The sequence below is a fragment of the Cyprinus carpio genome, chromosome B15 (assembly GCF_018340385.1).
Source record: "Cyprinus carpio isolate SPL01 chromosome B15, ASM1834038v1, whole genome shotgun sequence".
NCBI classification, from domain to species: Eukaryota; Metazoa; Chordata; class Actinopteri; order Cypriniformes; family Cyprinidae; genus Cyprinus; species Cyprinus carpio.
Window position 1 is genome coordinate 24685315 of NC_056611.1, and position 25784 is coordinate 24711098.

General features: G+C 36.4%; 1 protein-coding gene across 9 annotated transcripts in view; it reads right to left on the bottom strand.

Annotated features, from left to right (window-relative positions):
- LOC109102016 (roundabout homolog 1-like) overlaps positions 1-25784 on the bottom strand; it is a 171065-nt gene that overhangs the window by 54480 nt on the left and 90801 nt on the right. For 8 of the 9 annotated variants that reach the window (XM_042739956.1, XM_042739957.1, XM_042739960.1 and 5 more), the window contains exon 3: positions 503-660. In XM_042739956.1, coding sequence (XP_042595890.1) covers positions 503-660 — 158 coding nt within the window. Of the gene's footprint in view, positions 1-502; positions 661-11427; positions 11435-25784 lie in introns of those variants that run through there. The other variant, XM_042739962.1, reaches the window with a different exon arrangement.

The window sequence follows — 25784 nt, forward strand, 5'->3', positions numbered from 1 at the left end:
CATCCAAGATGTAGATGAGTTTGTTTCTTCATCTGAACTCATTTAGAGAAATTTAGCATTATAGTACATCACTTGTTCAACAATAGGTGCCGTCAAAACGACATGTGATAAAAACATCACACAAAGTCATCCAAAACACTCCACTCCATCAATTAATGTCTTATGAAGTGAAAAGCTGCATGTTTGTAAAAAAATATATATCAAGAAGTTTTTGTGCATTACTTGTGGATTATTGTGATGTTTTAATCAGCTGTTTGGACTCTCATTCTTATGGCACCCATTCACTGCAAAGGATCCATTGTTAAGCAAGGGATATAATGCTTAATCTGATCTGCTCTGATGAAGAAACAAACTCATCTAAATTTTCATTTTTGAGTGAACTATCCCTTTAACCAGCTAGTGTAAAACAAGGCCCTTCCCCCGGCTAGATGAGCACCAAACCAGTACTAACCAGTCTAGAAAGCTTGTCTTTTCAACAGGAAACACTGTTGGATATCCTTACCGTTATCCTCTCATCTCTGTCGTCTATAGTGACTCCATCTTTCTTCCAGGAGATGGTGGGTTCGGGGTGCCCGCGGGGCGGCTGGCACTCCATGACCGCTGGCTCACCCGCCGCCACCATCACGTCCACAGGGTTCTGTCTGAAATCATCTCGAAGTACTGATGAAAAGAGAGAAAGAAAAAGAGATATTAGAAACATGAACAGCATTTCTATCAGGAAACCATTCATGCTAATATTTAGAAAAGAGGAATAACAAATTAGAAACCACCAGAGAAACATTTTTCTACTCTTGCCCAGCACAAACCACCTCTAATCTATTTCAAACATACAACGATTAAACCTAAAACTTTTGTTTACAGTAGCTAAAAAGGCACAAAGGAGGGTTTGAAACATAAAGTGCTCTTCCTGCATGTAAGTGATATTAATGTAGGACACAAGTGAGCAGTGAAGAATGAACATTCATCTAAACCACGGCTCAAGTGCGCAATAACGTCTATCTGCTCACATGAATGCACTGTATATTCCAGAGCCTAAGCATGTTAGTCAACCCTGTTAGCCTTCTGAATGATTCACTTAAAGCGTTTCCATTAATCCGAGACAACATTCCTTTCAGTGTCATGTAGATACTGTACAGCAATACATTAGATTAGTCCAATGCTTTAAATTATATACACATGACATGGGAAAAGCACATATGCTGAAACATAGCAACTTGAAATGCAATGTTTTCCAAAACCTAGTCAAGCTGCCAACCTATGCGGTAATTTAAAGTCAATGTGAAATCAAAATGGACCACATTTGCTTTTTTGTTTTTGTGCACATTATATATATATATATATATATATTATATATATATATATATATATATATATATATATATATATATATATATATATACAATGCAAAATAAAAGTTTATATATATATATATATATTATATATTTGTGCTGTCAAACAATTAATCGCAACTAATTGCATGCAAAATAAAAGTTTTTGTTTGCATAATATATGTGTGTTCTGTGTATATTTATTATGTATATATAAATACACACACCTACAGTATATATTTTGAAAAATATATAAATGTGTATGTTTATATTCACATAATTTATATTATATATAAATATATTTATACATTTATATATATATATATATATATATATATAGCATAATATATATATATATATATATATGTGTGTAATAAATATATTTAATATATAAAAATAACATTTTTCTGAAATATATACATGCATGTGTGTGTATTTATATATACACACAGTACACATACATATATTAAACAAACAAAAACTTATTTTTGATGCGATTAATCGCTATTAATTGTTTGACAGCACTAATATATATATATATATATAAAAGAGACAAGCAAATATATTTTTATTAATGAATAATTGTAATTTTATTATGTAATGTTACATATATCAGTATTTCTGCCCTTTTATTTTCAGGTACATGTAAGTTGACAGAAATGCAAACTTCTTTCGGCTCTCACGCCCTGAACGTGTTCCTGTCAGCACGATTAACCTCAGCGCTAGATCAAAGTGAGATGCTCAAGGTAACCTGAACTCCTGACTGCCTCTAAATTCCTTTAAGACTTAAAGCACTTAATTGGCCATATGATTCCAGTTTCTGCTACTTGTAATGTCACAGCAGGTAAAAGTCCCCTTTTACCCCACTGAAAAGAGGTGATTTGCTGAAAGAAGTGGAAATAATTTCTTCTCCTTCTCTCTCCCTCTCTCTTTTTCCATCATTTCTTTGTAACAATCTCTCAAGCATATTATTCCTTCCAGCCAAGGATTTCAACAGGCATCTCGTTCCCCCGACCGGCATAATTAGGCAGTCTACAGAGGAAACACACACATGGACAGCAGAAGATCACTGGCTGGTGGAGAGAGATGAGGGTCAGTGTCTAATGTGAACTATGTTTGCTGTCCGTGGATCAGCTCTGGGATTCTGATTTTCGCACCGGACCAACAAACTTGGATTGAGTTTGCACAGTTGTGCGAAACCAACCCACGCTTGATTTGCACCCTGAGCTGAGAAACTTGATAGCTTGCTCACTTCCTAACAGGGCCTTGTGGGGAAAGTTGTGTGTGTGTGTGTTCATAAGTCAAGTTCTGAACTTGTGTCTACAAAATGGGAATAGAGTCCTGGAAATGATATAAACCACTGAAGTGTGACAGAAAGAGTGATGGTAAGAGAAAGAGAAGCCAAGCACTTCACTTTAAAGTGACAGTTAACCCAAAATAAGTAATATAACCTTCTTTTGTCTGTGAAACACAAACGATACTTTTTTGTAGAACATCTACACAAAGACTTGGATTATACTACACAAGTCATGATTACTTTTATACTTTTATGTTTTTTTGCATCCTTTTTGAAGCTTAAAAGCAACTATCCAGTTTAACTGTATGAAAATACCTCTAATTACATGACTAATTTTAAAATATGGGCCATACTGGTTTTGAATGAGCTAGATCTCATACCAAATCCTACTGATTCATCTGTGTATAAAAAGTTTCAAGTCAGTACACAAACTACGCTCTTCACTCCTAAACATGGCAACCCAAAAGTGGCTGTTCAGTTTCCAGAATTGTGCAGAACTTTACGCTTCACAGAAATTTGAAACAGATGTGGTAATGTCAAATTAAAAGGAGATTTGCTTGATGTGCCTCTGACATTAATGAAATGAATATTTAATACCACACGCCGGCTACACAGGGATGATAGTACGAGCTCTGCTGGGCGGAAATGAAATGGATTTTGCTGAGCCACCACTGAGGGTTTCTGGAGTGTTCTACTGGAGCCATTGAGGAACTGGAGATTTGCTTAAAAAAAAAAAAAAGCACTTTGAAACCCCAGAGCTGGCAAAGACGCGGGAAGATTTGTCAAGAACAGAATTGTGGGCCTTTTCCTCTGGGAATCCACTCACCCATGAAGAGAAACCATGGGGAATGATCAAAAAACAGAAGTTAAATAAGCATAAATGTGCTTTATAATCACCCTATCTATATGCTTAGAAGCTTACTGAACATTATCATGCTGAAAAGACTAGCATATGTTGCTTTTGGATGCTGGTTTGCTGGTTTGTCCGCACCAGACTGCCCAACCACAGCTAGAATAGAATTACTGGCAATTTTAAACTAGAATAACTACTAGCAAGAACCTGGTTATCAACTATCTTATCCAGCAAAACCAGTGTGTTCAGCAAAAAGAAATACGGTTCACCAAACTATTCCAGTTTGTAGGTTTCAAACCATGGAGAATTCTGCTATAGGAAATGTGAACATCTTCATGTTTCATTACTTCGTCCAAACAATCAATAACTTCTTGCATCTGTCCAATCGAGCATCACGTACAAGACCAAATGTCACCGGGACGAAATTACGAAATCGTGAGAATATTTCGAGAAAAAGAACGTGCATGTCAGGTTTACGAGAACAATTCCACATGAACAATGTGCATATGCGAACGCAATCATTCCCAGATGTGAACCCACGGAGCGCCGCCGCACATTACCTCTCTTCCAGATCATCTGTCCACATGGTGCCTGCTAAACATAATACAAAAATGGAGGGATGACAAATTAGAGCAAGACCTCATTTAGAACTTTCTCCGCACCCTGGGTCGCCGCGCCATTGCAGGTCAGACTGAAGCTGGATTTGTGCCAGCCGCTGGTTATCCAACACTCAAGACCACCCGCTAAAAGAAACAGTACTGAAGAATGAAAAACTACTGTGGTGGCACTATGGAACAGTGACAGTATTAGATGGCAATACCATGGTACTTTAGATATACACCATGGTGATTTATAGAGATGGACCAGATTAAAATTCTAGCAGACACAACGATAATTATTGTTATGGCCGATAAGCGATAAATGGCCGATAATAAAATTCTAAACTAGTTTGTGAAATAATAAAAAGTAATAACAATAAATAAAACTAAATAAAAAATAAATAAATAGTAATAACAATAAAACTAAAATAAATAAATAAATAAATTGTTCATTGAATAATATTATTTTTTATTTTTATTAATTCAGTTTACTATTGTTTATGAATTAGTGCGGTCAAATGCGATTAATCGCATCCAAAATAAAAGTTTTTGTTCACACAATATATGTGTGTATACAGTGTATACTTATTATGTATATATAAATACAAACACATGCATATATTTATGTATATATGTATGTGTGTATATATATATATATATATTTCAGAAAAATATGCTGTTTATATATTAAATATATTTATATATACCATAAAGTATAATTATATAAATGTATAAATGTATATACATGTAAATATTTTCAAAATATATACTGAATGTGTGTGTATTTATATATACATAAAAAATATACACAGTAGACATACATATATCATGTAAACAAAAACTTTCATTTTGGATGCGATTAATCGTTTGACAGTACTAGTATGAATAAATAAAAATGTATAACTAAAAATGATCAACTGTATTAAATGCTACAAGTGAACTTAATATGCATCTTAATAATAGAAAGTTAAAAGTGCATATTATTTTTTAAAATTTGCAATATTATATTTAACAGCATTATTAAATATTTTTGTGTTTTTAATTATTCCATTTAAGTGTGCCATAGATGATGGCAAAGGTAATCCAAAAATAACTGTAAAAAGTGGAGAGTGGAAACATGCATTCACAATTAATTATCCACCTAACTATATTTTCTTTCTTAATAGATTCTCCTGTTCTTTTTGCGAATGATTCATCAGTGCGTAACATTTCCAAGAAAATATGTTTTCATAATCTTTCACCACATATAATATGTAACAACTTGCTCTCCTGCAAAATGACTTTGCATTTTGTTGATATCACATAGGCTACAGTACAATGCCATTTAGCCATAATTTTTTCAAACTAGCATTAAACCAGCATCCATTCTGGTTCAAAACTCACTCATAACACAATCTAATCACTCACAAATAAATCACCAACCAAAAGCCAAACAACAATCCCAACACCCATTTTTAACCCCATGTTGAATATACTGTTTCAAATTACAACAGTAAAACAAGCTACAAATGGCACTTCACTCTGACTTCAAGCAAAAATAAATATATAAAGCCCAAATTGGCATTCATACTACTTGCTACAGGACAATCATCTCTAGCTTACACCCACCTCCCTAAATGCATCCTCCACTCTTCCTCCCTCCATTATTTTCCACCAAACCATCATGAGTGCCCACCTCATTCATCACTGCCTGATGCTCGAACCCTTTCCGCTGTCTGTAGGGTCTCCGGGGCCAGTGAGGGCCAGAACTTGCCGCTGGAAATGCACACTTTAGCGAGGACATACTATACTTGCCTAAAGTCTCAAAGAGCGGATCGATACGCTGCTCTCATTAGCAGCACAGAGCTGTGAGGAGATGGGGGGGATACCAACCCGCTAGTGCATTCACAGCCAGCTAACCCTGCCTGGAGCTGCTGCGTCCGCTGGGGTTTACAATTCTCGCTCTTTCTCTCTGGCTGATACCGCTCTCCTGGTGAGTCTCGACTTCAAAGGAAGGCCCCCAGCTACGCTGCGTTAACCCCTTGCTCCTGCGCTCATGTGACGTTACGGTCAAGGTCTGGTGTGTCTCTGAGGAGACGGGATGCAGGGTGGGATCTCAAAGGTAACGAAGCAATATCGAAAGCTTCTATTGAGCATGTGTGTATGGCATCTGACGATGGGGTAAACAGTGGCGTACGCTTCAGCTGCGCGGAAATAAACAGACCGGCAATGAGCGAACGCTCCAAAAGAAGCACCCAAATACATCAGCAGTGGCGTTTCAGATCAAATCTCCCCTATCGCTCTCGTAGCGACCTCAAAACGCAGCCCGTTCTCTGATGTGTGAGTGGAAAAACAGGCTTTTTTCAAACCCTCCACAGTCTGTTAGTCCTCAGGGGGCCTGTGGAAATGATACAGCAGGCACATGATTTTACTGCCATATGCTTTGCTTGGTGCTGATGAAGGACAAGTCCTCCCTTAACTATTCAATTACCTAGTGACCTGTTTTTTTAGGGGTGGCATGGGGGTCCCGGTACAGGACATGTAGTGTACTTCAGTTGGGTGATTTAGAGGGTCTTATAACTCGTTTAACAAAGAAAAAAACTTGGGGAGTTAGGGAGACTTTTTTGCTGAACTTTTGCCGGGAAGGGATTACGAGAGGAAAAAAGGGAAGCTCCAATCAAGAGATTTAAACAATGACCCTACTATCAAAAAACAAATATGGGGGAAACATCATTTTGGTGGGCGTCAGGGATTGAAACGTGGCCTAACTGGCTACGATTATGAAAACATTTAACAAGTCGCTGGAGATGCCAAACGAATGCAGTTGGAAAGGTTTCGGTTGATTAATAGTCCTTGTCAGGTTTTAGTGACCTGTTATTTTAGGGTGGCGGACTAAGAAAAGGACTACTTCATCAAGTCTAGTGGAAGAGGACCTGAAAGGAAACAGCTATTGATACAAGCCCCTGCTTTATTCAGAACGGCGACCCTAAAGACAGAGAGTCTATTCACGATACCTGTTTATTAACATGCTCAGAGCTGTTCGTAGGTACTTGAAGAACGGCAGGAGGTTACGACCCACGTTAAACATGCAGCAAGGCATTCTGGGAAAATGTAGCTCATTTAAATGGACAGTTCACAAGCTGTCATCATTTACTTGTCATTCCAAACCAGAACACTTTTTTTGCTTCTTCTGTGGCTGTTTGGACCCTGCTGACTTTTTAAAATATATTTTGTGTTCATACGGGTTTGGTTTGGCTTAAGAGTGAGTGAGCAATAGAATTTTCATTTTTGGGTGAACTTTCCCTTTAAAAGAGCTAAAACAAACAGTACCATATCATTTATCACATATAACTTGTTTGTTTTTGGAAACACACTGTTTTCATGGTCTCCAGTCGCTTTTTTCTTTTAACCTCTGAGGCAGACGAAATATGAAGTAGCTATTAGTTTGATCAAGCCTTTGTCACTTTCCCACAGTGCTCAGCGTCCGCTGTCATTAACAGAAGCGCCGCAGGGTGTGTGTTCACAATCGTCATCAAACAACAGGGTTGCACTGACGGCGAGGGGGGTGGACAAACTGTGCTGTAATAATAACACAATGCTTTCAAATATACTGTCCAAACAAGTCATATCGGCCCACTTGAGCGGTGGTGGTGCTTTGTGTGGAAGGTTCTTTTGTCAAGAGCAGTGCAGCAGAGCGTCTGACAGGTCCTCATGTAGCTACGTGGGTAAACTGCCACAGCAGAGAGCAACGAACGACAGTTTAAATTAGTGGACGACAAGAATAAAATGAGTCTCACCGAAATTACAAGATAAACAGGATTAGACTTTAACACTTTCTGATCAAAATGTGATAGGTGTTTGCATGTGCAAGTAATGTCAATACATGCTCAAGAAGTCACATTATTTGAGATTTAAATCGACACATTTATGCACATTCCAGAAAGAAAAAAAGAAAGGAAAAAAAGCTGGACGGAAGTTTCAAGATATCGAAAATACGCCAAAAATTTACCTAAAAAGCTCACAATAAATGTGCAGAATTTAAATGGAAAATAACTAAAATTATAAAATTAAATTAAATTAAACAAAATAAAATAAAATTTTGACTGATCAAATAACCAAATAAATACCAAAAACTGCACACTTCATCTCATTAACCTCCCTACTACAAACAATCATGGCTGACGGCAAAAAGCACTCTTCTAAAGAAAAAAATCTAGCTTTGTCACAACATAAAACCTGTTTTTATGTGACAAATGCTCATCCACTCACATCATTCATCATCAATAATTAATATTTGAGTTCATAATAATAAATAAATAAATAAAAAAATCAGTGTTTTTTAACACCACCTTGTTTTTAAATAAAAAAATAAAAATTCAATAAAATATTCTCAGCTCATTTTGATTGCACAGCTCAAGTTTACTGCCCTGTTTTATAAATAAAATAAATAAAATAGCCAATATATAAATATTTAGGAGAGGTATCACCATTCCTCATGGATAAAACAGGACTTAATGTGGGAAACCTTAATCAACGATAAACCAAACAAATTTTGTGGCTACATTCAGGCTTTTGTTAGAGCTCTTCGGGGTCAAACATTCATCTCCAGTTTCTACTAGCAAAATTGGTGGTGGGACAAATGCATGATTTGTTTAGAAAACTACAGTTGAGCAAATGAAAGCTCTTGTCAGTGCGAACACACAGGCGTAGTGTTGTCTGTTCCAGCTATTTTTTTACTCCAAAGTGAAGCAGTAATGCAGCATGCAGACACTGCTAAGGGCACAGCGAGCAGGACGACCTCCAGAGCGCACGCAGAGGGGCATCGGGCCCCGGGGACCGTAACATAACCCCGAGGTCTTCAGAAACACACACACAGCACACCACATACACTCTACAAGTTTTCCTCTGTGGTTAGATAATGGTGTAGACATGGGTCAAAACTACCAGTGTTAGGTTTTCTTTTGTTTGGGATAAAATTGTATTGTTTATTGGCTTGATTCGGAGCTTTATTCTTATGCTTTGCACCAAAATTGCGATTTGCCGCATACATAAACAATCTGATTTTCACACGTAAACAAATCAGACAAAAGGATTAGATGCTACAAGCTTTGGGCAACCATCTCCACATATTTGCAACAGCAGAAATAAATGTGTGCGTGTGTGAAAGATTGGAGCGGGAAGCATGCCAAGAAAACCCAACAGCTGGAGTAGTTATCTAGCCTGAGTGCTGTTTCCATCGTCTTACATACAGATACATGTTTTCCTTTTCTGGGAGCCAAAGCCATAAACACAAAACACATCTTCATAAATCCACATAAAACGAACATAAATATGTATACAAAAGTAGATTGTGCGGCCCATAGCTGCGGGAGAGTGGGTTAATCCAGCTCTGCTCCGACCGTGTTCTGGTTTCCCGTCAGAAGACTCTGGAGACGTGGGTCTGGAGATCAGGGACTGCGGTGAGCTGCCAGTACAAATGTATTATTTATTCTTAAGGCCAATACTGTGTCTTGGCAGCATGACGGGTAAAGTGATATATCAGGACATTAAGTTACAGCGCGATCGCTAAGAAAGGATCAGTGGTTTCAACTAAGTGCTGGTTACCACTTTGGTTTGTTTTTCTTACGTTTTTTCAGTTTGTTCAGCAAAAATATCCCAAGTACCTTAAGAAGATCAGTCAGTGAGGTCTTCTTAAAGGCGCACTCTGCCATTTGTTTCTACTTAAAAAGTTTGACCCAAAGGCAAAGCACTTTTGTACTTTGTGAAGTAAAATGACGCATTTAAAATGACACGTTATACAGTATAGTTTGTAACAGTATATTTAACAAGGACTTGACAGATCAAATGACCAAACAAATATCAAAAACTACTCACTTCATCTCATTAAGCTCCCTACTACTATAATAATATCTGATGGCAAATAGTACATTTTTATAGAAAAAAAAGAGAGCTTTTTCACAACATAAAACCTGTTTTTATGCAACAAATGTTCATACACTTGCATAATTGTCAATAATTCACATTCGAGATAACATAAAAAAATCAGTGTTTTTTTTTTTGCAGTTCTGTTTCAGGCATCTGCCTTGTTTTCTAAAATAAAATAAAAAAAATAAATATTGTTTGTCCATTTTGATTGTGCTGCTCAAGTTTTCCACCATTTTTTTATTTAAAATAAATAATTAAATAAATAAAAATAAAATAAAAATTTATTTGCTCATTCTGATTGTGCAGCTCAAGTTTTTAGTCCTGTTTTTTATATAAAATAAATCAAATAAACATTTCTTTGCTCATTTTGATTGTGCAGCTCAAATTTATAGCCCTGTTTTTTTAACCAAACTAAACTAAACTTAACTAAAATAATCATATAAAATTTTCTCTGTTCATTTTGATTGTGCAGCTCAAGTTTACCACCCTGTTTTTTTAAAAAAGAAAAAAAAAAGTGTAAATAATAAAATAAAATAATAATTTCTCTGTTGATTTTGATTGCGCAGCTCACGTTTACCACCTTGTTTTTTTTAATAATATAAAATATTAAATAAAATAAGTAACCCAAAGTAATATTACAGAATTACACACCATACACTCCAAATGGAATGGTCATTATTCCAGGAGTACATGAGGTACTGTATAAAATATTGTAAAGCCAGTTGGTGGAAAAAAATGAAGCTGGTTTTGAGATTTTAGTTTGTTGAGATCATTTGTATCCATTTGGCAATGTGTATCTGTAACTAATTATTTTGCAAGCTGTTTTTCGAACTGTCCACGTGCTAGAGAGAGAACGGCAGAGAGCGGGTGAGAGACTGTAATGCACTGAAAAGGATGAGAAACTGGGATTACAGTAAGACAGATACTAATATTCACTCAGGCTTCATAAAACACTGTCAGACAGAGAGAAACGAGAGAGAGAGTGACAAAGAGCAAGAAGGTTACAGTAAGACAGATACTAATATTCACTCAGGCTATGTTGGGAATGGAATACTAGCCTACTACTTACTGAAAACTCTGCAGTTTACAATACTAGCATTGCATGCTAGTTTTTAAAAATAGTATGTGAAACAGTAGCCATTATTCAATGGCTCAGTGTTTCAAAAACTGTTGTCACATGACTTCATCTCGTGAATCCAGTTATCATATCATATAAACTATAGCTATTTTGTACTTAAGGCCCAATTTTCTGTAAATTGTCTCACATTTGGCAAATAATGAGTCAAGAAATTGTAAACAACTGCAGCTGCACATTTTAGCAAATGTAACATATAAAATTACTAAGACTAGTATGTTTTTCTAAGATTAGTCTGATCTTTTTTACTCCGTTCTGCTGAAGACATTGCAAACAGTCTGAAACAATCTGTCAGGCCGCTGGATAATCACAGCTACTTCCAGAAGTGATTTCACTAAAGCCTCTTCAGCAAACCTCTCAAACAAGGAGCGAGAGACAGAGAGAATACAGGGGAGAGAGAGAGAGAGAAGGGGGTAATTGGAGAGGGAAAGAGAGAATGAGAGGGGTAGGAATGTTAAAGAAAGCGAGACCAAGCAAATAAGGGTCCCGGGATTCAAACATGTGCAGCAGTAGATCCAGAGGGGCACATCTTTCTCTGATCAGCCCGGGTCTTCAGCCCAATGGCTTCCACATGCCTGCTAACCTCTAGCAGATGAGCCCGGGGAAGATGAAACAGTGCTCATATCCCCTATCTTTAAGAAGGATCTCAAACTCAGAGAGGATGGCTGCGGAATAACAGAAAGAGAGAGAGAGAGAGAGAGAGAGAGAGAGAGAGACAAAGCAATGTGGAAAGAGTGTAAAGATGGAAATAGCAGGGCTGCTGGCATTCTTGAGAGAAGGAAAAAAAATAAAAAAATTTTTTGAAGAGTCGGGAATGACAGTGAATTAACTAATTCGAAGAAGGTTGCAAAATAAAATAAAATAAAAAGGAAACAAACTTTTATAATAATCTTATCTGTCTTGTTTTTCAATGGTTCATCAATTAACCAACTATGTGTTACAGAAGAAGAAAGTTGCAAAATAAAAATAAAAATAATTATAATAATCTTGTTATCTGCACTTCCGTTCTGTTTTTCAATGGTTTCTTAAAATGGTTTATTTTTTTGAAGAGTAGGTAATTTAGAGTGAATCAAGAGTTAATTCACTTTATAAGTCTATAAGAAGATGAAAGTTGCAAAATAAAATAAAATAAAATAAAATAAAAATAACACAAATGGAACCAAACTATAATTACTTCTTATTAGTATTAATACTACTACTACTACTACTACTACTACTAATAATAATAATAATAATTAATATTATTATTTTGTAATCAGTATATCTGTTTTGTTTTTCAATGTGCAAATTCTTAGAACAAGATTTACTTCAGATGAAAAACAATTACATATGTATTAAGGCTTTCAGAGAATATATCTTGAATTAAATTATATATATTATATTTTTTTTCTTGTCATTTAGTTAGATTTATGGTTTTAAAAAATTGCCAGTGGGGTAAGAAATATAATCTTTCAAATAAGCTCTGAAAACAAATATTATCTTATGCAACTCTGCATCTCGAGCAAACAAGGATGTTGCTTTAATATTGCAAAATTGGTTACAATATTCCCAGAGCTTCTCGACAAAGCCAAACATTGTCAGAAGACTGTGGAAAACTGGGTCGCAGGTCATCTCAGAATCTGCCACTGAGCAAAACCATAGATTTCTCCTTCTCTCGCTTTACAACGGACTTTGCTACTGTTCATCGTAAAGACATTCTGCCGTATGATCTACGATTCTTCTTCCCCTCAGGCACTACAGAGCCCTGCCAAAACATAGGACTACTAAAATCCAGAATATTCCTAAAAATGTATGGTGCTGAGCCAGGCTTTTCCCCTGATGTGGTTCCTTGTTTTCTCCTTCGATACAAAGGAAGCACATGGGAGATCACTGAAGCACAAGCATGTTTAAATACATCTCCGTATCGACCGCTCTTTTGCATTATTGAGGCACAAGTCAGACGAGAAACTGGATGTTGCTGAAGGCGACAGATTTATTCTGTTCATAACGAGCTCGAAAACATCAACAAGCTTTTTTTCATTGATTTGCTTGCACTTAAACAAAACATTAGACTTGCCAATTGACTAAAAATGCTCAAAATATTTGACAATTCTCATATTAATCAAATTAAATAATGCAATAACGATCGCAAACTCAATTCTGATTCTTCTATTGTTCTTCTACAGCCTGTTTCCAATCTGTTTGGGTGACTGCAGATGTTTTGTCCTGCCTGATCTACTTTATGCAGGTGGCTTGGTGTCTTAAAGCGGAAGTGAGGACCTCTGCATAACCCATTCAAGAGATAAAAACACACCAATGCCACTGTAAGACTACAGTAAAACACAGACTGCTAATATGTAGAGTACAGCGACTGGTTAGGAGATGACATCTGGAAAGCTAGAGAAAAAAGAGGAGGAAGTGAAACGAGTGTATGATAAATGGAGAGAGAAAGAGAGAGAGAGCGACAGATGTTAGAAAATCCTTTGCCAAAGTAAAGTAGCTGAGCGTTTGTTCCAGAGGTCTGTGTAAGCCTGCTGTCAGCGGACGGTCCCGAGCGCTGGTGCCTTTTATCAAGCCAACGGAAGAGAGAAACAGAGAAGGCATTAGCATAAAACATGTGCTTTCATCCAAACATTAGGCTGATATTTAGTCTGATATTCTGGAGAAAATATGTGGGTCATTCTACAAAACGGAACCATTTGTGTGAACTGCTGATGAAAGCTTGAACTATACACTAATATAAATATACATTTATATATTACTCAACACGCTGACATGAACTAGGAACTTTATATTAATTCTTGCTTTTCTTTCATCTTAAATGTGCTTTTTTTTTGGCCTGTCCCTAACCCAACATCTCCATGTTAAATAACAAAAACTGAACTTTTAATAATAAAAATATAAAAATAAAAATTAAAATTTAAATATATTGATAAACATAAATTTTAATAATATATTAGTAAAATTTAAAATTAATATTTACTGGGATTGATAAATGTTTTGGTATTTGTCATTGTTAGTTCATGTTAACTAATGTTAACAAATGTAACAAAATTAAACTTATTTAAAAGTATAACAAAAATATCAAAAAAATATAAAAAATAAATCAACCAACCACCTTACCAAATTACCCAACATATCATCATATTATATCCTTAAATTTACGATATTCTTATTAACAGTCATAATTACATTATCATTATCTTTCAAGAAGACAACTCGCTTAAAGTCTACCAGTTTGTATGACTTTATCTTACTATTTCCCATGTTTTTCAGAAGGGGACAGTTTTTAAATCCCAATTTACGATGATTTTGTATGGCAACTGATCATTGGAAAGTGGAATTTTGTAGAAATATCAGCATGAAATTCTTTAAAAAGGACTTTGTAGCTTTACACAGAGCACAAATCTTGACAAATGCAACTACAATGCATCACATGGCACAATGCAAGGGGTTAAAGGTGGTCAGCTGGACAGGAAGTACCAGTATTATAACCTTTTTTATATATATATATTATGTCTAATTTAACAGTCCACCAAAGGGCTGTTCAGTGCAGGCAGAACAAACAGTGCGATGAGAGGAAAAGATAAACATTGCTGCGTTCCACATGCTGCAAAGATAAGAGTGCGATTTCAATCCAAGACCCAAACAGTCAGTTCAAGCGCCTCAGCGTTTCATGTATAAACTCCAAAGATACAACAAAATATGACAACAAATAACTGATAGCGCATCAGCGAGCTAAAACGTTACATTGTATTCCGCTCTGAATGTGAGAAGATGTGACCGGACACGCTCCAGCAGGGCAGCTTCAACCTTCGCTATCTCTAAACGGAGTAAAAAACCAAGCCCTCACTGCATACTGACAAATGCGGGCCAAAAAAATGCTCCATGGGGGACTCAACAAACCTCCCAGATCCCAGCTGCTCTACTTTCCCAAAGCAAGATAAAGCAAAATTCCGAGCCACAGGCGAAGTCTGTTGTTAAATATTTAACACTAAGCCCAAACCGTCAGTCCACACGTTATATTTCAGGCCCCGAACACCTGAACCTCTCCTGTTGCCTATGAATGCCCCAAGGGGGAAGACGTTCCTCTTGTCAAGCCCGGAATTGGGAGCTCTACATCTGCCTGAGCGGAGCAGCACACCTGCACGGCACAAAAGAGTACGACAATACGAAGCAGCCCATTGACGTTCACCTTTGATGTGTGAATAGCTGAGCGAATAGGCCCTCAGAACCTCTCCACCATCCTTCAGCCACAATCGTGCGGTTTCATCTCTGCCTTTGAGCGCGGAATGCTTTTGAGGTCGCGGGACGTCCACAGACCACGTGAGACGGTGAGAATTTGATCGCGCGCTCTTTAAAGCTTTGTTTAAGTCAAGAGACCTGAGGAACTTCCATCCTGGGATGCGTTTCCCAAAAGCATCATTACATGGGGTGCATTTCCCAAAAGCATCATTAGCCAACTATGGTCGCAAGTTCTGTTGTTACAAACATAGTTCAACGATTCAGTGTTTCCCAAAACGAACATTCGCAAACAGCGTCGCAAACTTAAAATGTATGGTGCTGAGCCAGGCTTTTCCCCACAAACTACAGCTCTTGACCTATGGTTTAAGAATAGATTCTTGTTAGTAAGACATAAAATTTGCTCTTGGGCACAATAAGCAAGCTAACATGCAGCACAGTCTATATATTCCATTCTATCTAAATATAAATGCATTTTAATCTATGTATTTTTTAATCTATGCGTCCTCAATAAGCATCATTTTTGAAGAGTGCGCATGTGCTTAAATACCTAAGAGAACCCTGGAGTATGACGTAAGAGGAACCCACGATGAATCGAACATCAAAAAGAAGCTAAATGACAGGGAACAAAAATTTTAAATTAGCCATCAGGTGCCATGTTCAATACAGCAGCATCTTAAAGATTGGTTAAATGGCAGAAGTTATTCCTCCACCACATGAGTGTGACGTCATTAACATTGGCCTTATGTTGTTGAACCAATGTGGCTCAAATGACGGCGATACGAGTGTGTTTGGCAAACAGTCGTGACTAGCTAGTTTGTTTCCACAACAATGCATCATACCATGGTGGGTAATCAGCAAGTTACGTCCTTGTACGGGAAACGCATCCCTGGTCAAGAGTTCGAGAACTTTTAAGACACTATCTGAGTAACTCTTGTACGTCTACATCCAAACCAATTATTTTCCAACTGAATATCTTACTCACCAAGGCCACGTAAAACGCTTTTAACTGATTCTGAGGCTGATTAACACAGGCTATAAAAGTGGAACTGGCAAAAACTCACAGGCACCGGAGGTCACCGGCAGTTTTGTTTGTGTTGGCTGACTAGCGTGCTGCTCTTAGCATGACGGCGAAGTAAAGATGACTTCACTTCTGTTTGTATTGGCATGCGTAAAGCAGTCGGGATCTCGAACGCTCTACACAAGCAGGATTTACTCTTGTTGGTTCCCCCTCCCGCTCCTAAACTTCGCCCAGCCGTGAAAAATTGTATAATAAAGAGCTACGGTTTTTGATTATACATAACCCATGCATTATTCAGACCAAATCGTTGACTCTTCCTAACATCGTTCCCTTGTTTTTCAGACCACCCAGAGTTCTTCACATCAAGGATGTTGAATGAAAAATGGTGCGTCTGATTTCTGTGTCTCAACAGGGTTTGGAGATGAGGGCAGGAGATGACAACCTGAAGACCTTGTAAATAAGGCCGGTGGGTTGGTTGATAGATATCTGTTCAGATAGAGATTAAGAAAACCTAAATAAGCCCACAACAGTCTTTCATCTGAGCTCTAGTGATCCACGCTCTGTGACCTCATGGCTTCAGGAACCTTTTGTTTCTTCAAAAAGTAGACAAAAAAGACACAAAGCCGAAGCTTTTGAAACTTTCTATGCCAAAATGACAGACTGGAACAACAGTGTTCAGTTGTCAACAGAATTGCATACAAAAATGTTTGACAAGCAAAGGTTTTTTCTTGTCAGTGATAACAAAGAAAGAGCATAAAAACATGAATCCTGATCACAGTAATTAAAACCTTTCGAATTAAAACATACCTTTGACAAAAAAAAAAAAAAAAAAAAAGGTTTAGAAAAACTAAATCTAAAAAGACAATAATAGTGAATAATGTATTTTTTTTAAACATTTTATAATCTTTAATATACAAAAAGATTGAATATTTGGTATAATTCTGCAATTTGAAGGGGGAAAAAACAAACTAATTTAACCTGTTACATTAAAAAAATATATATTCAGTTTTTAAAATCTTTATTGTAATAAAAAACACTGTATATTACATAAAAATAATACTGATTCTAAAATTATACTACTACTAATAATAATAATAATAAATATTTGTATAATATTTCTAAAATTTGCATTTTAGTCAAAGTAAAATTAACAAAAGTAAAATTTAGTAAAATTAACAAAAAAACATGGGGGAAAAAAACTGTTATTATTTTGTCATGTAATATTATTGAAGAGACTGGAAAAGCGTAGCGCCAGACACAAGTCCAACTCAAATGAACTCAAATGAACTCAAATGAACTCAAATGGTCTCTGGATAATAAAAAAACGTTTTGGCCTTATTTATTGGATCTTATTTGTTTTTGGTTATGTTATATGATGAAATATTGACTACATTTAAAGGATATTTTTCTCAAAAAGGTACAAACTACGACCCAAAAAAGAACACAGCACAACACACACACCTCAGTTTGGTGTCAAATCTCAAGGTTCTATGTGCCTAACTCAATTTCCAACCTCTGTCGACAGTTATTAGCATGTCATCTCTGCTGGTTACCGACTGGCAGCTTGACTTTGTTCTGGATGGCTCTCGGTCGGACCACCGTGTCTCTGTCTCCACAAAATCACAGCCTTTCAATTCTGACCAGCTCTTAAGCAAACACAAACACTATTCGTCTGCCTGCCCTGTGGAAGTCCTCGCGGCTCATTCACACTTCCATCATATCTCATGCTCCTCAGCGGGCGAGAGCGAGGCCGTCTGGGATTCATCACTGTCTCCAGATCTGTTTCCTTTTGGGGTGATGAGGTCAAAAATTCAAACTACTCCATCATTGAACTTTGTTGAGAAAGAGAGAGTGACGAAAAAAGAAAGAGAGAGAGAGACTAGTAGGATAAAAACATGAGAAGCTAATTTCCTGACCTGAGGTGTTTTTTTTTTCTTCAATGCAATAACTACAGTAATGGAGAGAAAATGAAATAACTCAGGAAGATGGATGGAGCATGACATACATTCAAAAAACATGTGCATGTAGCTAGAAACACAAACTTATACAGCAGAGCCGGCAGAGCTGCTAGATGTGTGATATCACCTCCTGAACATCCTTCTCCTGTGCGTTCCTGTGCCAAAAGAGCAGTGATCATTCTCCATTTACAGTCGATCACCACAGACACGCCGTAATATTTCACTTAAAGGTGAAGGGTGTCATTTTTTTCTGTTATAATGCAGTCTCCAATCCAAGCTTAATATGCAGAGACTCAGTTTGGCGCTCAGAAATCATACACTTCAGCTTTAAACAGGCTGCGCTAAAAGCTTGATAGTTCAATAGTTGGGAATAAGTTATGAGAATAAGCATCACATATTCAGCGCATAAGAGAAGCTTCAAATGAAACGTGACTTGAGTTGTTCGAACAGATCTATGAGCAGACTGAATGTTGGATGTTTGGTGAAACTATATGTCCATTTTTAGTGGTGCTTGCTAAAGAAAATATCCTATCTACAAACCCTTATACTCAGATATGCACCAGTGTTTTATATATTTGATACAGACATGTGCCATTATTTTTCTAAGCCATTCAAAAATGCAATTTTCATATGTCAGACATTAAAACAGGTGTACAAATAGACTTGTATTGAGGCCTGATATCCAGAATTTTATACACTGCAAAAAATGACATCTTAGAGGACATCTATGCATGTTTTCAAAAATATCTACAAATCTTTAGAACAACTCTTTATACTTAAACGAAATGAAAAATAACGCACAAAATATAAAACATATCTGAATATTAGGGTTGAGTAACAAGAAGCGTTTCCGTTATAGAACTGGTTCCAAATTTTCAAGAACCGGGAACTCGATAAAAACGAATTTCGATTCTGCTTAACGATTCCTGCGTCGCATTTTGATGTGATTTTAAATGTTTACACACAGGAAGGGAAAGGACTTGAGCACTGTCCCAGTGTGGGTTGCCTGCATGCGTCCATTCTCAAACTGTTCCATGCATTTCCACTGAAGAAGATTCATTCCGAGCCTAAACGTGCTTCTCTTTCACATTTACCAACCAATATGCACAAAAATACATCAGTATATCATCATAAACACAGCCATTTTTGTCTTAAGTGAACATAAATAGATGTGAAAAAGAACACGTGAAAAAAGTATTTTTAGATCCGCCCGCGTGCGTTCGGTCTTAAAGAGACGGCAGCCTAATAAAACATGTTAATCAAAGAATAAAAGAAGATCTTGACTGAATATTGTTCATTATGGGCCAACTAGCAACAGGTCAGAACACCTTAGCAACCACATAATGTATTCAGAAACTCATAGAAACACACTGCAAACCAACAACAACACCCTAACAATATAGAATTAAGTTTTGTATGGACAAACACCACTCATAATTTATTCAGATCTACTTATCATTGCTGTGCGACATTTCTAAGAGAGTCAATTGTGGCTTTATTGACAAAAACAAAGCTATTTAAGATAAAACAATCCATACTGACTTCCACACTGACAGTCGGATAAAGAGAAACTCTAACAAGCACTCAGTCGCAGTGCAGCTCCAGCATGGGCTTGTTAGCTTCTTCATGCTCTTGTTCTCAAGCTCAATGAAAGCCAGATGGAAGAGTGTAGTTCTGGAGATCGACCCCTGAGCCTTTGGCCCGCAGCCCGACGGCTGAGACAGAACAGTGACCCGCACCAGCGATGTGACCGCAGGCCTTATCCGTGTTTCTAAGACAACCGCAAAGACTCTGAGCAGAAGGTGACTCAAGATCCAACTTGTCTGATGAAAAGCCAACTTCCAAACAGATCGGGCCACTCATTAAAAATCAGAAAACCTTAATACATCAAGTTGTCAGTGTTGACAAACAAGTATTCTGTTTCAGTCAGAGATCATCCAATTGTCCTCTACTTGCAGTTCTTTTTGTTTCCTTCATATGAAACAGCTCAGTGCTTGTTTATTCATTCCTTTCATTGTCCATTTTACTTGTTTATGTTGGTCTCTTCCCTCAAATTGAGGACTTCCACACTTCCACACTTCCACATGTCATTCTGAAGAGTGTCCCCGAGTGCTTCTCAACAGATAACATCTGCACAGATAGAGCTCAGGGAGGGGGAAGGCATCTAATTGGCCTTAAATTAAAGCAATTGCCCTCTAATTTACTCACTTCCTGTGTCAGTGTAAAAGGAGGAATTGAAGAGGAATATCACCAATGAAGCCAGCTGAGCAGATCGGACATGATCGAGAGGTTTGTCAGCGGATGGTTAATGCTGTGTGTCACATGTCAAAGTCTGAAGATCTTCAATGTCAGATGTTACAAATGCATGCTGACAGGTAGTTGTTATAGACACTGATATAAATGTCTCAAAAATCAAGTTTGTTCAAAAATGTCACAGATATGAAAAGAATGTCACTAAGCCGTCAATTTGAACTTTTATGAATGATTAAAAAAAGTATTTTTACTGTGATGTTTTAACATGAAATTGTATTCTGCTTCTTTTTTAATTCCATAATTGGACATACCTACTATTCCAAGTAAAACAAGATATTCTAGGTAAATATATATAAATTTGTTTTTTTGAAACACTTTTTTAAAGTGTATATATATATATATATACTGAAAACAAACAGATAAACAAAAAAATATTCTATAAATATATATATATATATATACTTAAAATATAAAAAAATTACATTTTATGAAAACAAACAGATATCCTTAAAATTTCTGTATTTTTGAAACACTTTTTTTAAAGTGTATATATATATATATATATATATATATATATATATATATATATATATATATATATATATATATATACACTTAAAATATAAAAAAATACATTTTATAAAAACAAACAGATATCCTTAAAATCTGATCATACAGGACTGTTCAGCAGTATGTCTTGTGGTTTTTACCTCATCCAAACACCTTCCCAGCATCCTCTTAGTGCCTAAGAGCCTCTTCTTAAACCGAAACAGCGTGAGGGCTTGTTTTGTGTAAACTCTCCAATAAAAGAGGCTCTGAGGTATCACATGAGTGGAGAAGGGTGAGAGGTGGATATACCAGATTACATTAAAGACATTCCGATGCAGTCGTGGTCATCCTCAGCACTGACTCGGGAACACAATCCATCGGCGCTGTGAATCCCTCGCGCCAGACAGATGCCAGAGCCATTGTTTCCCAGGCCTGGTACCCGACACCCCATGACTGCGGGTGTCACCACGAGACCCTGAGTCATTCGATCCGTCCTCTCCTCCTCACTGGAATGCTTTTTTTTTTTTTTTTTGCCTTTTTCAGCTCTCCAGCATCACTGCTGGTCTCCCAAGCCTTGTCTCTCTGAGCCCTTGATAAAGAAACTCTATCCCTCCTTGTGAACGGATCTGGACGGTGTCAATCATGAGGAGCTCTGGTCACTGTCAGGGTGAAGTGCAGAGGAAGGGAGGACCACTGAACACTAATTAGTCATGTCAAACAAGTCTGCAGCACAGTGAGCATTAGGTCAAGTGCCAGGGTTATACTCACCGAATAATGAGCTCATATGTTTAGACTGCTCAAATATGCTAAGAACAGCTAAAAATGGAACTACCCTTACACGATTTACTACGGTAACCACAGTTTTAGCCAAAATACAGAAAGTACTACAATTTACTACAGAAGAAAAAAGCCATAAAGGTTTGAAACAACATAAGGGTGAGTAAATGATGACAGAATTTTAATTTTTGGGTGAACTATCCCTTTAATACCCATTTAAAACCCATCATCTCATGAAATTATTTATGCAATTGTAACTGCTGTGTAAATGCATTCATGTCACATCTGAGCTGCAATAAATGGTATGTAAATATATCTAAATAGCATTTCAGATATTTCAGATACAGCTTCTTGGAAAAAAATACAAATACAAACACATGCATGTATATATTTAAGAAAAATGTTATGTTTATATATTAAATATATTTATATATAATATAAAATATAAGAATATTAACATATAAATGTATACACTTAAATATTTTCAAAATATATACTGTATGTGTGTGTATTTATATATACATAATAAATATACACAGCACACCCACATATATTAAGTAAACAAAAACTTATTTTGGATGCGATTAATTAATCTGACAGCACTAATATATATATATATATATATATATATATATATATATATATATATATATATATATATATATATATATATATAAATGGCTATAGATTATGGTGTATAAATTATATGTTTCTTGAAATAGTTGGAAGACAGAATTACAATTGTTTTCATCTGGAAGATGTCATTTTAGTACTGGATTTAAGTATTTAATAAATGAAGGATGCTATGAATGGATGCAACATTAAGTAGCTGTTTTAGCAATGTTATAAAAAAAATAGTCATAGTAAATTTTGGGTTTTCCAAACACTACCAAATCAGCAGTCAAATGGTAAATAAAATTGTATATATCCATATACATATTTCTAGTTCAACAACACTATTTGAGAAGTGTCTACCACCTCAGAGACTATAAACCAACAATAACACTTCTCTCTACATCTCCGTCCCTGTCCAAGCTCTCATATTAGCATAATGCATCACAGTGCATGTAATTTGTGTAGAATTAATTCACTCCTACTTCATTATGAAGCATAGCCATTAAAAACAACAGAATTACCATTTCAATGAGCTCTACATAACACTTTGTGTTGCAAGTGTTTCACTCAGTAATTGGCTCTATTAAGCCAAGAGAAATGACACTTGCGTACATGTGCTGGGGTGTGTGCGTTTATGCTGATCAGAGAGACTTTAATTGGGTCGGGTCATGTGTTATCATGTGTACATCTGTCATGGGAGTAATCCAGAAAAACAGCTTCCTGTTGATAGATTTGTTCTCATTTCTTGTCGGGCAGTTCTACGTATGTACACTTTGAATTCTTCCCAGCAAGAATTACCTCAAGAAAGTCTAAAATATCTAATCAAAGAAAGTGTATGTAAATCAGCAGCAAACTAACATTTCTTCCTCAATGTTCTTGTATCAGAATGAGGGAATTTGCTTCGGCTGGGTTTGATAAATCTGGTCATTGCCTCAGAATGGGATTCAATTCTCCTCAGTCTGATGAAACGAAGGGAAAATACCAATGATGTCCTTGAATGGTTCGACAGCACACATTTGTTTTTATTCCACCCTCCTGTGGGTATGTAGATCTAAACAGCTGTGTTAGTGTGTCTGTACCAGCTGAAAGCCATCATAAACTCCCTAATTATGTGTTTTTTCATTATCAAAGCTCACTTTATTGTCATGCAAACATGCAAAACTGTCTGGAATGAATTCAACGCTGCGATGTGAAATGTTCCTGCCACATTTGCCCTCCTCGAAATGTGAATATTACATAAACACCCAAAAACAAAAAACTTACCCAACCCCAATATTGCATAGACACTTGCGAATAAAGCAGTGTTTCCATCCCATGTGTTCAAATGAATAAAACCATCTTTTCCTGGGAAAATGGATATCTAATAAAATGATCTGTTGAGCCACATGACTTTTTTGATGCACATCAAGGAATGTATTCGGTATATGTTTCCATCGCAGTTTATCTGTATGTCTTCTATTGGATATAAAAAAATAAATAAAAAGACGTAAATAAATATAGATAAATTCACATTAAAAAAACATAGCTATTTAGCCTCATAAACACTGCACAGATAAATTCACATTCAAATATGTGGATGGAAACATAGCTATTGTGCCTGATAAATCCTGCTCTGCTGCTAAAAATGGGACGCTAGTTTCAAGGTAGTTTCCTCAACAGTGCACAGGAGTTTGTAGGCCATACTCATCATTCTGCACCCCCACCCCATTCCTTTACTGCCCCCTTCCCCCATCAACCATTCAGGCTTGATTAACAACCCTCACTCTTTTATTTCCTCATTCCTCTCTTCATTACACCTCCCCTTCCATTCACTCCATCCATTAGGTGCTCAAGGTTAAAGGGCTACATTTTATTTAGCAGGTGAGAGAGATGGATAAAGCAGACGGAGAGTGGAATGAAACAAAGAGAAACTGAGAGATTTCAGACACCTTTTAACCCCGTTCGCTCTAAATGGAAGAGCACTTGTGTGGCAGTCAATGAAAAGCTGATGTTTCATAATAACTGTTGCTGGCATTTCTGATATAGTGGATGCCGCATTTCCTCTCAATTAATGTCTGATGTGTATCTATCACATGACCTACAGGTCTTTGTTCCACTTGACTGCGGGTGAAATACAATGTGCAGGTGTGATATGGAGGGGGAAAAAGATGTTAAAAGGATAAAAATTCAATTAGTGCTGTTTACTAGGTAAACAAGGTAAAGGGGGAAATGCAATCACATTCAGATCTTTTGAAATATATAAAATTATACTGCAATTAAATACTTGTCTTAAAAACAAAAGTTGTTAAAAAAATGCATTCACTTTAATTTTTATTTTATTTTATTATTTTTTATTATGACATTAATATAATAATAAAAAAATATGTCCCATTGCAGGTTTTTTTTTTTCATTGAGAAATTAGACTTGTTGCTTAGTTTAAGCTCAGACTGATCTATGAAACTATTCGGACTTTTTGTCAAAAAAAAAAATAAAAAAAATCAATTAATAATTATACATTTTAGAGTGCATTTTCACAAGCAACAAGTAACCTTTCTCAGAGAGCAAGTATCATTTGGTATATTATTAACAAAACAATATGTAAAGTATTTTATAAATTCATTAAATTTTCATTAAATTTTATTAAATGTTGTTTATTTTGTTGTTATATTTTGCCGATGATTACATGATATTAAATAAAGCCCCTATCAAGTGATATTTGCTCACATCATTCGCAAATTGTGGCAATGTACTCAATTTGAACTTATACTGATCCGTGGAACAAAGTTGGTTTAAATTTAAAAATTGCAATTGTAAAAAAATACAAATAAATAAATGGCGGCAAAATGACCATGTCGCTTAATGAGAAACAAGAGTTTGACTGATTGTTGTTGTTGTGGTGCTTTGCTAGTTTGTTTTAATGGGTCATTAGGTAACACGTGTGTCTCTCTCAGTGAAGCGCAGCAGGTGAGCCCAGCGGTGATCGTATCGCTGCTCTGGGACCTACGACTGAGGTCATGTCTGTTTTTTGTTTTTTTCTTCTAAGGGGAGACCGCACACTTTTCTTGCAGCACGTCATGAGCTTTAATCTCAGCGCTGAGGTATTCCGGCATGTGCTGCGGAACGAGACGGGACGGGGCTGGTCTGTCTAATCTCCCAGAGGACAACAGTCTTCCTGGGACCATGAGCTCACTTGTTCCAAATGTAAATGCGACGATGACAAGACTTGATGAAAGTTGCAGTTCTCGGGTTCTTTAGGTCTGGATTAGTCAACGAGTCCCTTGCGACACTGAAGTG